General features: G+C 43.6%; 1 protein-coding gene across 1 annotated transcript in view; it reads left to right on the top strand.

The window, feature by feature from the left end:
• The window catches only part of SLC39A10 (solute carrier family 39 member 10), a 319,796-nt gene that overhangs the window by 289,771 nt on the left and 15,575 nt on the right, over positions 1–14,450 (top strand). The window contains exons 8-9 of the mRNA XM_044304420.1: positions 2,417–2,497; positions 2,596–2,786. Of these exons, the coding sequence (XP_044160355.1) occupies positions 2,417–2,497; positions 2,596–2,786 (272 nt within the window). The remainder of the gene's footprint in view (positions 1–2,416; positions 2,498–2,595; positions 2,787–14,450) is intronic.

Here is a 14,450-nt window from a genome sequence, read left to right as displayed (position 1 = left end):
AATTGAACTCAGTTCACCTTGAAATACCTTTCCTCTACCCTATACGGTGGCACAAGATCTTATTTACATGCATTTAAACTTATGTGAAATTTATATGTGAATAATACCTGCGACTATTTCAAGCACAATATTCAACCAGCTCTGTGTAGCTCCGTCACGGACGACTGTGATCCAACAGCCTACCCAATTTGGGGGGGACACGGATGCAGCCCTCTGTGCGTACCACTTCAGACCTCTGTGCCCTAAGAAAACTCCACTCGCTTGGTTAACACTGAGATATATGCTTTTTATTATATTTTTATATATTTTATATGAATTTTACCTAGGTGCATCTAGTATATAGTGTTAATTGTTTAATAAATTTTTATTCAACTTCCACGTGTAATCCGATTGTTTTGAGTGCCGGTTCTATCCAGTCTATAAAAAAGAATGTGTTTGTCATGCAGTTTAGTAGTGAATACACACAAATTTGCAATATTATTAAAAAACATTTCCCAGTATTAGCATGCGATAAAAACTGGAGCGAGGTGGCTCTAACAGGCATAAAATTCGCAGCTCGCAGAGCTCCGATAATTGCAAATACGGTTTGCCCAATATTGTTTCAAAAAAGTAAAACAACATCACCTCTCCATAATACCTGGCTATCCACAAAGGGCAGCTACAAATGTGGGCATTCTATATGTATTTGCTGCAGATATATGAAAGTATACAAAGTGTTTGAATCCTGTGTTACTGGCCAGAAATTTGTGATAAAATCTTTCCTGAATTGCAACACAACCTATTCCATCTATCTGATTACATGTACCAAATGTTCAATCCAATATGTAGGATGTACTGCCAACAGTATAAAAACTCGGATAAGAAAACACATATCAGATGTGCCGCACCATGAAAGCCGCAACGTCTCCGCTGCCAGCCTTCACTTTGTGGTTGTTCATGGTGGAGATACATCTGATATGCTTGTACAAGGCATTGAAAGGGTCAATAAGCCAGCAAGAGGCGGCGATAGAAGAAGAAAACTTCTCAATAGAGAATCCTTTTGGATTTTTAGATTAGAAAGCCGCCAACCACTAGGATTAAATAAAAGGCTGGACTTGATCCTTCAGTGCTAAATATTCGATCCCATATATTCTATTTGTCATGTATGAGTTTATTTTAAGTTTGTCTAAAGTTTTAATTGGCTATATACTTGTCTCGGAGGGAGTGGCTGCATGACTACCTTGATTGGTCAGGTGCGGTTCCCCCCCCCCCCTGCTATATAAGTGTAGATGTTTGTTTAATGATCATGAGTAAGGGCTGTAACTGTTTTGTTGCCTGAAACGCGTAGACCAAAATCCGCTGTACCTGGATGCTTTTAAACTTTATATGAAATAAAGTGTTACTGGAATTTCGCACAAGAAAGTCTGGACAAACCACTTTTTTCTGCGTATACAAATTTTGCTCCCAATCCGGGTGAGGAAGTGGTCCGTGCCTACAAGAAGTTTCCAGACAGGTGAGAGCTGCTCTGCTTACCTTTTGATAAACATATTATTCTAAATAACAAATGATTTCATATACTGCTGGGATAGCGGAGAATTATGTGTAAACACTTGATAAAGCAACAATTTACAAACTCAAAATTGCATGTGCACTCAATCTATTTAGAATATTATCATTATCACCACATGCAGAATTACAATGACAAGTATGACCACTATATAGACAACACAGGATCCTCCATTCACAATAGGTGATATCACAGCTTATCTACTCACCCCTGGCCTCTGCACAGGGCATGCCTACAAAACTCTCCCATACAAGTCAATTGGGGTCCCCTCTGGTCCATTGTGTCTATGGCCCATGCAGCTGTTTGCAAAAGATAGGAAGTCTAAATATATTTTACAACTAGTGTGAAAATTGCAGGATTATATAAAAAAAATTAATTTAAATACGGATAGTGACATGGAAAAAGTGAAAACGAAAACTTAGAAAAAATTCTAAATAATATGTTAAACATAAAAAATGAATTAAACAATAGGTCATTTTCTGATGAGCCATTCTGTCAGAAAAAAAAGACCATTGATTTGAATTTGATGCATTTAAGAAAAAAACATGCCATAAACAGACAAATTGCACCCAAAGACACCACTAGAAAAAAAAAATCTAACATCTGGAGCTGACATTTTCCTGCAAAAAAACAACAAAGCATGTGGAAAAGATAAACGCAAAGTCAGGAAAAATGCTATAAAAAAACCTATGTGTAAATCCAGTCATTGTGAAAGATCTACTTTCATATTGCCACATACTGTACGAAACCTCCAGTAATCAGGCAAAGAAATAGCTAAAATATATATTTTTTTACAAATCCATCACATGTAATTTTGTGGATTGATGTAAATAATTTTGGCTCCATCATTTGTCATTTGTTTGCTTATAGGAGCTGCTTTCAGTGCTGGCCTGACAGGTGGAATTAGCACCTCAGTAGCTGTATTCTGCCATGAGCTTCCTCATGAATTAGGTAAACTGAAATTCTCTTATGCATACCTACGTACACTGTGCCCTGGAGAATAAAAGTGACCTCTAAGTATATAATTAATGATTTCTGATCATTTACAGGAGACTTTGCAGTGCTTCTAAAATCTGGCATGACTGTAAAACAAGCAGTTGTGTACAATCTCCTGTCTGCAATTATGGCTTATGTGGGCATGCTGATAGGTGCAGCAGTCGGGCAATACATCAATAATATCACTTTGTGGATTTTTGCCATTACAGCTGGCATGTTTCTATACGTAGCACTTGTTGATATGGTAAGAGACAATAATTACGGTAAATTTACATCTATATATTTATATATGTACTGTATAAGCTTGCATGTCACCATCTTTTGTATTCCTGTGTGTCACATTCTCATGTGCAATCACCCTAATCAAAATTGAGACCTAATAAAGCTTTTGAAATTAAATTGGAATAAATAAATAAAAAAACATCAAAGGGAAAGCTGCCCTTGTTTTCACAGCACACATGAAGACATTAGGAGCCAGTTAGGCTTATAATAAATTTGATCTAAAGTTGACCATATGTATGTGAGACAAAAGAGAGAAGCCGATATTGACTATTTTGGCCAACTGTCATTTAAAAAAGTAGTACAGACAGTCTGCCGAAAATGTAAATGGTCATGATGGAAAATTTGGGCCGTTGTTAGCCAAAACTGCATGTTTATGGCATGATTGGCCAATCATTTACCATTGTGCTTAAAAAATTTTTGATTTTTTTTTTAACTCACTCCTTAGTTGGCCAATTTAGTGTGGCATGTTGCTGGTGAGATCATTCATGTGATCATTGTCTCAAGTTTGTACCCAGCTTAAAGGGGTTGGCCACTGTTGAGGAAGGGTTGAGACGTATGCATGTATATCCATGCATGCCCGCAAACACGTGTGGGCATGTATGGTATATATGCATACATTAACCAACGCACCATGGGATGATGTGCGCAGATGTGCCCAGCATCTGGGCACGTCTGCCCATAGTGATCCCCAGGGGCTCATGGTGGCCCCTGTGGGATATATGTGATATATACATATATAGGGGCCTGTGCCCCCTTATATAATCTGTGTCCCCTTTAGATGTCCCTAATATTGATGTATACATGTGTATGGATGTGCCCCAAGCATCTATACACATGTATATTATATATATTCCCCCCTCCTACACCTGAAACCAGGTGCATCGGTGTGAATGTGCCCCAAGCATTCAAACCGATGCAATCTGGCTAATTGCATCAGAATGACTGGACAAGGGTCCGGTCATCCTGATGGATACAAAGAGCTCAGATTCAACAGAATCTGAGCCCTTTGTTGTAATTATCTCTAGCGCCGCTGGAGATAATTACGCATGATAGAAGAAGGGGAGAAGCCTCCCCTCCTCCTATTATGCGCATTCCGACAGTGCGATTACTATCGCACTGTCCGGAATGCTAGGTGCAGCAGGCGGGAGATCAAAGGCATCTCCCGCCTGTCTGCAGCGCGTCCCCGATGTGCTGGCCGGCGCAGTGACGTCATATCACTGCGCCGGCCCACGTGGATGATGGGGGCGCGCGCGCGCCCCCTGGTGGGCTGCGCGGGAGTGCGAGCGGCCGGGGTTAAATGCCGGCGGCCCCAGTACTCCGGCAGTGAGGGTCAGGGCCCCCCCACGTGGAGGAGAGCGCATCCTGCGCTCAGGAAAAAGGCGGCCGACCGGACCCCCCCTCCCTGATAGCCACCTACAGAGAAGAGAGCGCAGGCAGCCACCCGGGCTGCGCTGCGCTAATACGGCAGGATCGGGACCCCCCCCACCTGGAAGAGCGCATCCTGCGCTCAGGAGAAGCCCCCGACCGAACCCCCCACCTGGAAGGCGAGCGCATCCTGCGCTCAGGAGGAGAGACTGACCAGACCAGACCCCTGGACGAACGAGCCATAAGTATCACCCCCACTTAACCCCTAACCCCTTTCCCTAGATATATCCTGGTTAACCCTTGCCACAACCCCTGGACTGCCCTGCAGCAGCATTGCCAGTCCCCTGGTAAACCCTTGCCACAACCGCTGGTCCCCCTGCATCCCCTGGTTAACCCATGCATCCCCTGGTTAACCCCTGCATCCCCTGGTTAACCCCTGCATCCTTATCCCTTAACCCCTGCTGCGCCAGTCCCCTGTTAACCCCCTTCTCCTACTCTGAACCCCTTCTCCTACTCATACCCCTGAGTGTTTAACCCCCTCCCTGCCAGGACCCTGGTGGAACCTCAGCACTCACTGGCAAATAACCCTTGCAGTGCTGAATCTATAGTGTCTGTGGCCTGCACTCGCCCCTGCAGCGCCACTGGTAACCCCTTGTACCCCGTAGGGACAGTGCAGACAGGTGGGTTATTGTTAATATTACTTGTATGTGTGTATTGTATAGTTAGTTTGTGGGTGGAATTTGGGAACGTGTAGTGTAGTTTAGGATTGTATATGTGTAGTGCTGTGTATTGTTAGTGTATTGCATGCTTAGTGTATTTAATAAATACTGTTATATTTGTACCCTTTGTGTAGCGTGTACTTGTTAGCGGTAGCGAGTTAGTAAGGTGCATGCAGCTAGCATTAGTGATTAGTGTAAAGCATAGCGAAGGTATTATTATTATATAAAGGTATAAATAGGCGGAGTCATCACTAGACGGCTCCTCCTATTTATGAATATTACCGATGTTCGCATAATATTGGTGATTAATATTTCCCCTCTACAGCCACCATAAGTATAAAAAACAATAAAGTGCCCCAGACAATAACTAAAGCCAAGAGGAATTTGTATCATGACAGATATACTGTGTAAATATCATTTTTATACAGCATTCGGCATAGCATGCTCCCATTAACGAGAGGCTGTGTGGGCGGAGCAGCTGCAAAGTGAAAGTAAAAATCCCAGCATGCATCATAGCAAAGCATCTCCAGGGGAGCAGTCACATGACATCTCTGCCTACTTGTGAGGCCACAGTGACAACAGCACATTAGGTGTCATTTCATCAGTGCTTTAGCATACCTCCCAACTTTAGAATAGAATGAAGAGGGACACTACGTGCCCAAGGCTACTTTCATACTTTTTGTTTTTTGCAGATACTTCATGGATCTGCAAAAACTGTTCTGTTACCATAATATAACCGCATGCATCCGTCATAAACGGATCCATTTGTATAAGGTCTTCTATAACCATAACAGATACATCTTGAACACCATTGAAAGTGAATAGGGGACTGATCCGTTTTCTATTGTGCCAGAGAAAACGGATCCGTCCCTATTGACTTACATTGTGTGCCAGGACGGATCCGTTTGGCTCAGTTTCAGCAGGCGGACAGCGTTTTGGTGTCCGCCTCCAAAGCAGAATGGTGACTGATCGGAGGCAAACTGATGCATTCTGAGTGGTTCCTTTTCCATTGAGAATGCATTAGGGCAAAACTGATCCATTTTCGACATACCTTCAACAAAGGTACCGTTTTTAAGTTCTGGGTGGATCATATAACCCTTTGATCGGTCTAATATGCTGAAATGTGGTGACAGACTCCCTTTAAAGGGGTTCTGTCACCCCACTAAACTGATTTTTTGGGGGGGGTTTACTTATAATCCCTATAGTGCGATTTCTGCATACATAAGCTAAATAATAATAATTTCAGTCCAGTAGAATTTGTTAAAAACGTAATTTTAAAATATGCAAATGACCTTACTACCAGCAAGTAGGGCGGCTACTTGCTGGTAGCAGCCGCATCCTCAGATCCTAAAGACGCCCCCTCCGCATGTTGATTGACAGGGCCAGGGAACGGGATCGTCCTTTGCTGGCCCTGTTTGAATTCAAAATATCGCGCCTGCGCCGTACCTGTCTTCAATCGGCGCAGGCGCACTTAGAGGCGGCCGCTCCATCCTCAATGCGCCGATGACGTCACATCAACACCCGGCGCAGGCGCATTGAGGATGGAGCGGCCGAGCGAGCGTCCGCCTCTCGGTTCGCCTGCGTCGATTGAAGACAGGTACGGCGCAGGCGTGATATTTTGAATTCAAACAGGGACAGCAGAGAACGATCCCGTTCCCTGGCCCTGTCAATCAACAGGCGGAGGGGTTGTCTTTAGGATCGGAGGATGCGGCGGCTACCAGCAAGTAGCCGCCCTACTTGCTGGTAGCAAGGTAATTTGCATATTTTAAAATTACGTTTTTAACAAATTCTACTGGACCGAAATTATTATTTAGCTCATGTATGCAGAAATCGCACTATAGGGATTATAAGTAAACAAAAAAAAAATACGGTTTAGTGGGGTGACAGAAGCCCTTTAAGCGGTCTAGACTTAGGCTACTTTCACACTTTCGTTCGGGGCTCCGCTTGTGGGTTCCGTTTGAAGGCTCTCACAAGCGGCCCCGAACAGATCCGTACTGCCCCAATGCATTCTGAGTGGATGCGGATCCGCTCAGAATGCATCATTATGGCTCCGTTTGGCCTCCGCTCCGCTCAGCAGGCGGACACCTGAACGCAGCTTGCAGCGTTTTGGTGTCCGTCTGCCCGTGCGGAGCTAAACGGATCCGTCCAGACTTACAATGCAAGTCAATGGGGACGGATCCGTTTGACGTTGACACAATATGGTGCAATTGCAAACGGATCCGTCCCCCATTGACTTTCAATGTAAAGTCCTATAATGCATACACAAAGACAAGATTGCAGCTCTCACCTCAGATCACCCCTGTGAAGCACGGAGGATAGAGCTTGAACCCAGCCACATTTGAAATGTCCAAAAACAAAGGATCGACTCCAGCTTCTGACGTCTAAAACTAATTGGTTCTTTATCGGCTTCCAAAATTTAAGATCCGACATACATCACATGGAAAGACAGGTTGTAGTTGTGACGCGTTTCGGGCTATGGTATTGGGCCCTTCATCAAGACAATACAACATGTACTAAAAGCAAGTACTTATATACAACACAGGTATAATCCTCCTCCTTTTTCAATTGGCTGAAGGTCACACCCCCAGCCCAGGTGTTCCTGGGTTAGGTGAGAGAATCAGCCAGGGAAAAGATAGGAGGGGGAGGCAATGAATTTAGCATCATGAATTAAAAGTCACAAACTGATGAACTACATATATTGCAATGTTAAGTCATATTTTCTGTTTAAACCCTTCGGTGTACAGGTATCCAAAATAAACATCCAAAATGTTTCTCTGCTTAATAACTTCTGTTTACAATCGCCTCCTCTAATAGATGCGGAGACAACCTCCACGCCCTGCACAGAAAACACAGAGGTGTCGCCTTTATGAACAGTGGCAAAATGCATAGTTGCCGCTGAAACATTCCGGGACATAAAATGAGGGACATCACTTAAATGCTTCCTTATCCGAACTTTTAGATCATTTGTGGTACAGCCCACGTATTGCAACCTACAAAATTTGCATGTTATAACATATATTACATGGTCTGTATTGCAATTTATATACTGCTTCAACACATGTATTTTATTATTAGCCATAGATATGACCTCTTTCGAGATACACATGTGTTGACAGCAGATACATCTTCTGCTACCACATTTATAGTTTCCATTGGTTTTTGGCCAGGTACATATTTTGGGGATCTTTTCCATAAATAAACTTGGACTGATTTTTTTGTCCCATATTGGGAGATCTTTTTGCTATACATCTTATTCCTGCAGATGCTATATTTCTCCATTCCTCATTATAGTTCAAAACCGGAAGATGTTTCTGTAAAATTTCGCATATCCTAAAATAATCTCTACTGTAATTAGTAATGAAGGAGATAGGTTCATCTTTATTCACATTTTTTATTTTATTTTTAGTCTTTTTATGCTTATTCCCTTTTCTTTTCTTTTATTTACATTTTTGTTGCCATTACTTTTATCATTCCCATTAGAGAAGATGAGGGTCTTTCTGTCTTTCTGTCTTGCTAACTGTATGCCTTTATTGATGCTGGTTTGGGAATATCCTCTCATCTTAAGTCTAGCTGCAATACTATGGACTTCTCTTTCAAATAATTCCTTGGTGGAGCAGTTCCTTTTTGCCCTTATCATTTCCCCCTTAGGGATATTTTTTATAACGTGTGGAGGATGGCAGGAGGAGGCAGAGAGAATAGTATTACCAGCTGATGGCTTCCAATGGGTGTATGTAATCACCTCATTATTGCCCTTATCCACTTTTCAAAATGCTTTGTGAAATTTTGGATAGAGGTCACTCATTGGGTATTTTATCTAAAAAAGAAACTGAACTTATATATGTAGAACATGCCATTACACCAATATTCCATGCGCTTCCAAAAGTTCATAAACCAGGTTTTCCACCTCCATTACGTCCGATTGTGGCAGGCATCGGCTCATATTCCGAAAATTTATCGGAATGGGCAGATTCCCTGCTACAACCACATGTACCGTTCATACCAGGATATCTGAGGGATACAGGCACAGTATTAAAAAACTTTTTTTCTTTTGAGTGGCATACGAATTTTACCTGGGTAACAGCAGATATTACTGCATTGTATACGAATATACCACATCAGTCGGCTATTGTTGCCTTAAAATGGTTCCTAGAATGTTATAGTAACTATACTCCAGAGTTGCAGGATTTTTTATGTTCATGTATAGATTTCTTGATGAAACATAACTTTTTCATGTTTAATAAAAAAATATTACCTTCAGCAATCAGGAATCCCTATGGGAGCGAAGTACTCACCATCGATCGCAAATATATATATGGCGTGGTGGGAAAGCAGGTATCTTTTTTCTGATGATAACCCCTATAGAGAACACTTTAAATGGTATGGTCGATTTATCGACGATATGTTGTGGGTTTGGCAGGGGGACAAAGTGAGAATAGGTGAATGTATAGAATACTTGAATAATTGTACCACATCCATAAAATTAACCTTTTCCAGCGATCCGGATAAAATTGTCTTTCTGGATCTGTGTCTGGAAGTGGATAAGGGCAATAATGAGGTGATTACATACACCCATTGGAAGCCATTAGCTGGTAATACTATTCTCTCTGCCTCCTCCTGCCATCCTCCACACGTTATAAAAAAAATATCCCTAAGGGGGAAATGATAAGGGCAAAAAGGAACTGCTCCACCAAGGAATTATTTGAAAGAGAAGTCCATAGTATTGCAGCTAGACTTAAGATGAGAGGATATACCCAAACCAGCATTAATAAAGGCATACAGTTAGCAAGACAAAAAGACAGAAAGACCCTCATCTTCTCTAATGGGAATGATAAAAGTAATGGCAACAAAAATGAAAAGAAAAGAAAAGGGAATAAGCATAAAAAGACTAAAAATAAAAATAAAAGTGAATGAAGATGAACCTATCTCCTTCATTACTAATGACAGTAGCGATTATTTTAGGATATGCGAAATTTTAAGGAAACATCTTCCGGTTTTGAACTATAATGAGGAATGGAGAAATATAGCATCTGCAGGAATAAGATGTATAGCAAAAAGAGCTCCCAATATGGGACAAAAAAATCAGTCCAAGTTTATTTATGGAAAAGATCCCCAAAATATGTACCTGGCCAAAAACCAATGGAAACTATAAATGTGGTAGCAGAAGATGTATCTGCTGTCAACACATGTGTATCTCGAAAGAGGTCATATCTATGGCTAATAATAAAATACATGTGTTGAAGCAGTATATAAATTGCAATACAGACCACGTAATATATGTTATAACATGCAAATTTTGTAGGTTGCAATACGTGGGCTGTACCACAAATGATCTAAAAGTTCGGATAAGGAAGCATTTAAGTGATGTCCCTCATTTTATGTCCCGGAATGTTTCAGCGGCAACTATGCATTTTGCCACTGTTCATAAAGGCGACACCTCTGCGTTTTCTGTGCAGGGCGTGGAGGTTGTCTCCGCATCTATTAGAGGAGGCGATCGTAAACAGAAGTTATTAAGCAGAGAAACATTTTGGATGTTTATTTTGGATACCTGTACACCGAAGGGTTTAAACAGAAAATATGACTTAACATTGCAATATATGTAGTTCATCAGTTTGTGACTTTTAATTCATGATGCTAAATTCATTGCCTCCCCCTCCTATCTTTTCCCTGGCTGATTCTCTCACCTAACCCAGGAACACCTGGGCTGGGGGTGTGACCTTCAGCCAATTGAAAAAGGAGGAGGATTATACCTGTGTTGTATATAAGTACTTGCTTTTAGTACATGTTGTATTGTCTTGATGAAGGGCTCAATACCATAGCCCGAAACGCGTCACAACTACAACCTGTCTTTCCATGTGATTTATGTCGGATCTTAAATTTTGGAAGCCAATAAAGAACCAATAGGAGTCGATCCTTTGTTTTTGGACAAAGTCCTATAATATACCATCAGATCGGAGTTTTCTCCAATCCGATGGTATATTTTAACTTGAAGCGTCCCCATCACCAGAACGCCTCTATGTTAGAATATACCATCGGATTTGAGTTAGATCGTGAAACTCAGATTCGAAAGTATATTCTAACACAGAGGCGTTCCCATGGTGATGGGGACGCTTCAAGTTAGAATATACTAAAAGAACTGTGGACATAACTGCCCCATGCTGCCTGCCAGGTGCTGCCAGGCAGCAGGGGGCAGACCCCCCCCTGTTTTTAACTCATTGGTGGCCAGTGCGGCCGGCCCCCCCTCCCCCCCTGTTTTTTACTCATTGGTGGCCAGTGCGGCCGGCCCCCCCCCCCTCCCTCCCCCCTCTTTTTAACTCATTGGTGGCCAGTGCGGCCGGCCCACCCTCCCTCCCCCCCTGTTTTTAACTCATTGGTGGCCAGTGTGGCCGGCCCCCTCCCTCCCCCCCTGTTTTTAACTCATTGGTGGCCAGTGCGGGCGGCCCCCCTCCCTCCCCCTGTTTTTAACTCATTGGTGGCCAGTGGGCCGGCCCCCTCCCCCCCTTAATTAAAATGACGCACTGGCCACCAATGAGTTAAAAACAGGGGGGGTGGTTCGAATATACTGTCGGATCTGAGTTTTCACGAAGTGAAAAATCAGATCTGAAAAAAACAGTTATGCAAATGGATCCATTCTGAACGGATGCAAGCGTTTGCATTATAGGAGCGGATCCGTCTGTACAGACACCAGACGGATCCGCTCCGAACGCAAGTGTGAAAGTAGCCTAAAACTCTGTAGATGTTTCCCCAACATATAAAATATTGCAGGGACAGAACAGTACATATACCACATAATCAGAAATACATGTCAGGTGAAAATGGATGGGAAAAACAGCCCCCGTAGAAGGGTGGACAAAAGAGGAGGCCTTGCACATGTATCTGCAATTGACACATCCAAGACACGGATAACATCTGCGTCCGGGACGCATCAATGCAGATTGTCTGAGGACTTTTTTTGTCCCCACATCGGCCGGCACCAATTGGTCCCTTAGACTCTTGGACTTTCTATAAGAGAACAATGGTGGGGAATCAAATTCAGGAACACCCCTGATGGAGCCAGCAAGAACAGGCCAGTGTCGTCTGATGATATGACTGATATCAGTACTGGCCTCAGTATACGTAGACACAAATGGGATCCTGGATACCCCACTTTTGATCGATGGGCCGGACAGAATTTTCTGCCTGTCCATCCCCATCACTGTTTTACAGTGTTCTTCCAGTAATTTTTGGGGATAACCACGTTTTTTGCGAGTACGGAAGAGAACGTATCATTTTTTTTTTAATGACAGCTGCTGTACAAAAGAGTTGTATTTTTATCAGTTGGTTTAACATATAATTGTGTACAGAAAGTGCCATTTGAGAACAATACCTTGGTGTCTAAAAATTGCAATTCACTGGTGGAATGTACCAAGGTAAATTGTAGGGACGTATTTACACTGTTAAGGAACCTGTGGAACTCAATCAGTTGTTCCTGATTGCCTGTCCAAATGAGGAAGACGTCATCTATGTATCTCCACCACCTCAGTACATGCCTGAAGTGGCTAAGTAATTCCTGAGCTCATCATCTATAACCCCAGATGCATATGCATCAGTCAAGAATTGTCTGATGACAGAGCCTATCCGAAATTTCGGATTATTATCCAAGACCCCATAAACATCAGTGTTACTCAATTGTCGCAGTACCTCTGCTATGTACTTTCCAGAGTCCATAACCACAACGGCACCCCCCTTGTCCGCGGGCTTGAGGACAAGGGAGGTGTCGCTCCTGAGTAGAGTTGAGCGAACACCTGGATGTTCGGAATCCGAACCCGATCCGAACTTCGCCCCGAACCCGAACCCCATTGAAGTCAATGGGGACCCGAACTTTTCGGCACTAAAAAGGCTGTAAAACAGCCCAGGAAAGGGCTAGAGGGCTGCAAAAGGCAGCAACATGTAGGTAAATCCCCTGCAAACAAATGTGGATAGGGAAATGAATTAAAATAAAAATTAAATAAATAAAAATTAACCAAAATCAATTGGAGAGAGGTCCCATAGCAGAGAATCTGGCTTCCCGTCACCCACCACTGGAACAGTCCATTCTCGGATATTTAGGCCCCGGAACCCAGGCAGAGGAGAGAGGTCCCGTAACAGAGAATCTGGCTTCATGTCAGCAGAGAATTAGTCTGCATGTCATAGCAGAGAATGAGGCTTCACGTCAGCCACCACTGCAACAGTCCATTGGCATATATTTAGGCCCAGCACACAGGCAGAGGAGAGAGGTCCCGTAACAGACAATCTGGCTTCATGTCAGCAGAGAATCAGTCTTCATGTCATAGCAGAGAATCAGGCTTCACGTCAGCCACCACTGCAACAGTCCATTGTCATAAATTTAGGCCCAGCACCCAGGCAGAGGAGAGAGGTCCCGTAACAGAGGATCTGGCTTCATGTCAGCAGAGAATTAGTCTGCATGTCATAGCAGAGAATGAGGCTTCACGTCAGCCACCACTGCAACAGTCCATTGGCATATATTTAGGCCCAGCACCCAGGCAGAGGAGAGAGGTCCCGTAACAGACAATCTGGCTTCATGTCAGCAGAGAATCAGTCTTCATGTCATAGCAGAGAATCAGGCTTCACGTCACCCACCACTGCAACAGTCCATTTTCATAAATTTAGGCCCAGCACCCAGGCAGAGGAGAGAGGTCCCGTAACAGACAATCTGGCTTCATGTCAGCAGAGAATCAGTCTGCATGTCATAGCAGAGAATGAGGCTTCACGTCACCCACCACTGCAACAGTCCATTGTCATAAATTTAGGCCCAGCACCCAGGCAGAGGAGAGAGGTCCCGTAACAGACAATCTGGCTTCATGTCAGCAGAGAATCAGTTTTCATGTCATAGCAGAGAATAAGGCTTCACGTCAGCCACCACTGCAACAGTCCATTGTCATAAATTTAGGCCCAGCACCCAGGCAGAGGAGAGAGGTCCCGTAACAGACAATCTGGCTTCATGTCAGCAGAGAATTAGTCTGCATGTCATAGCAGAGAATCAGGCTTCACGTCAGCCACCACTGCAACAGTCCATTGGCATAAATTTAGGCCCAGCACCCAGGCAGAGGAGAGAGGTCCCGTAACAGAGGATCTGGCTTCATGTCAGCAGAGAATCAGTCTGCATGTCATAGCAGAGAATGAGGCTTCACGTCACCCACTACTGCAACAGTCCATTGTCATAAATTTAGGCCCAGCACCCAGGCAGAGGAGAGAGGTCCCGTAACAGAGGATCTGGCTTCATGTCAGCAGAGAATTAGTCTGCATGTCATAGCAGAGAATGAGGCTTCACGTCAGCCACCACTGCAACAGTCCATTGGCATATATTTAGGCCCAGCACCCAGGCAGATGCATTGGGCCCCACCATATATCGCTGTAAATTCTGGCGGCTACTGGGACCTGAGGTAGTTGGTACACTAGGACGTGTGGATGTGGCAGAACGGCCACGTCCTCTCCCAGCACCAGAGGGTCCACTAACACCACCACGACCATGTCCACGTCCGCGTCCCTTACTAGATGTTTTCCTC

The sequence above is a fragment of the Bufo gargarizans genome, chromosome 8 (genome assembly GCF_014858855.1).
Source record: "Bufo gargarizans isolate SCDJY-AF-19 chromosome 8, ASM1485885v1, whole genome shotgun sequence".
In the NCBI taxonomy this organism is placed as follows: domain Eukaryota; kingdom Metazoa; phylum Chordata; class Amphibia; order Anura; family Bufonidae; genus Bufo; species Bufo gargarizans.
The sequence above is the reverse complement of the archived record's forward strand: the minus strand, read 5'-3'. Positions and strand labels throughout refer to the sequence as shown.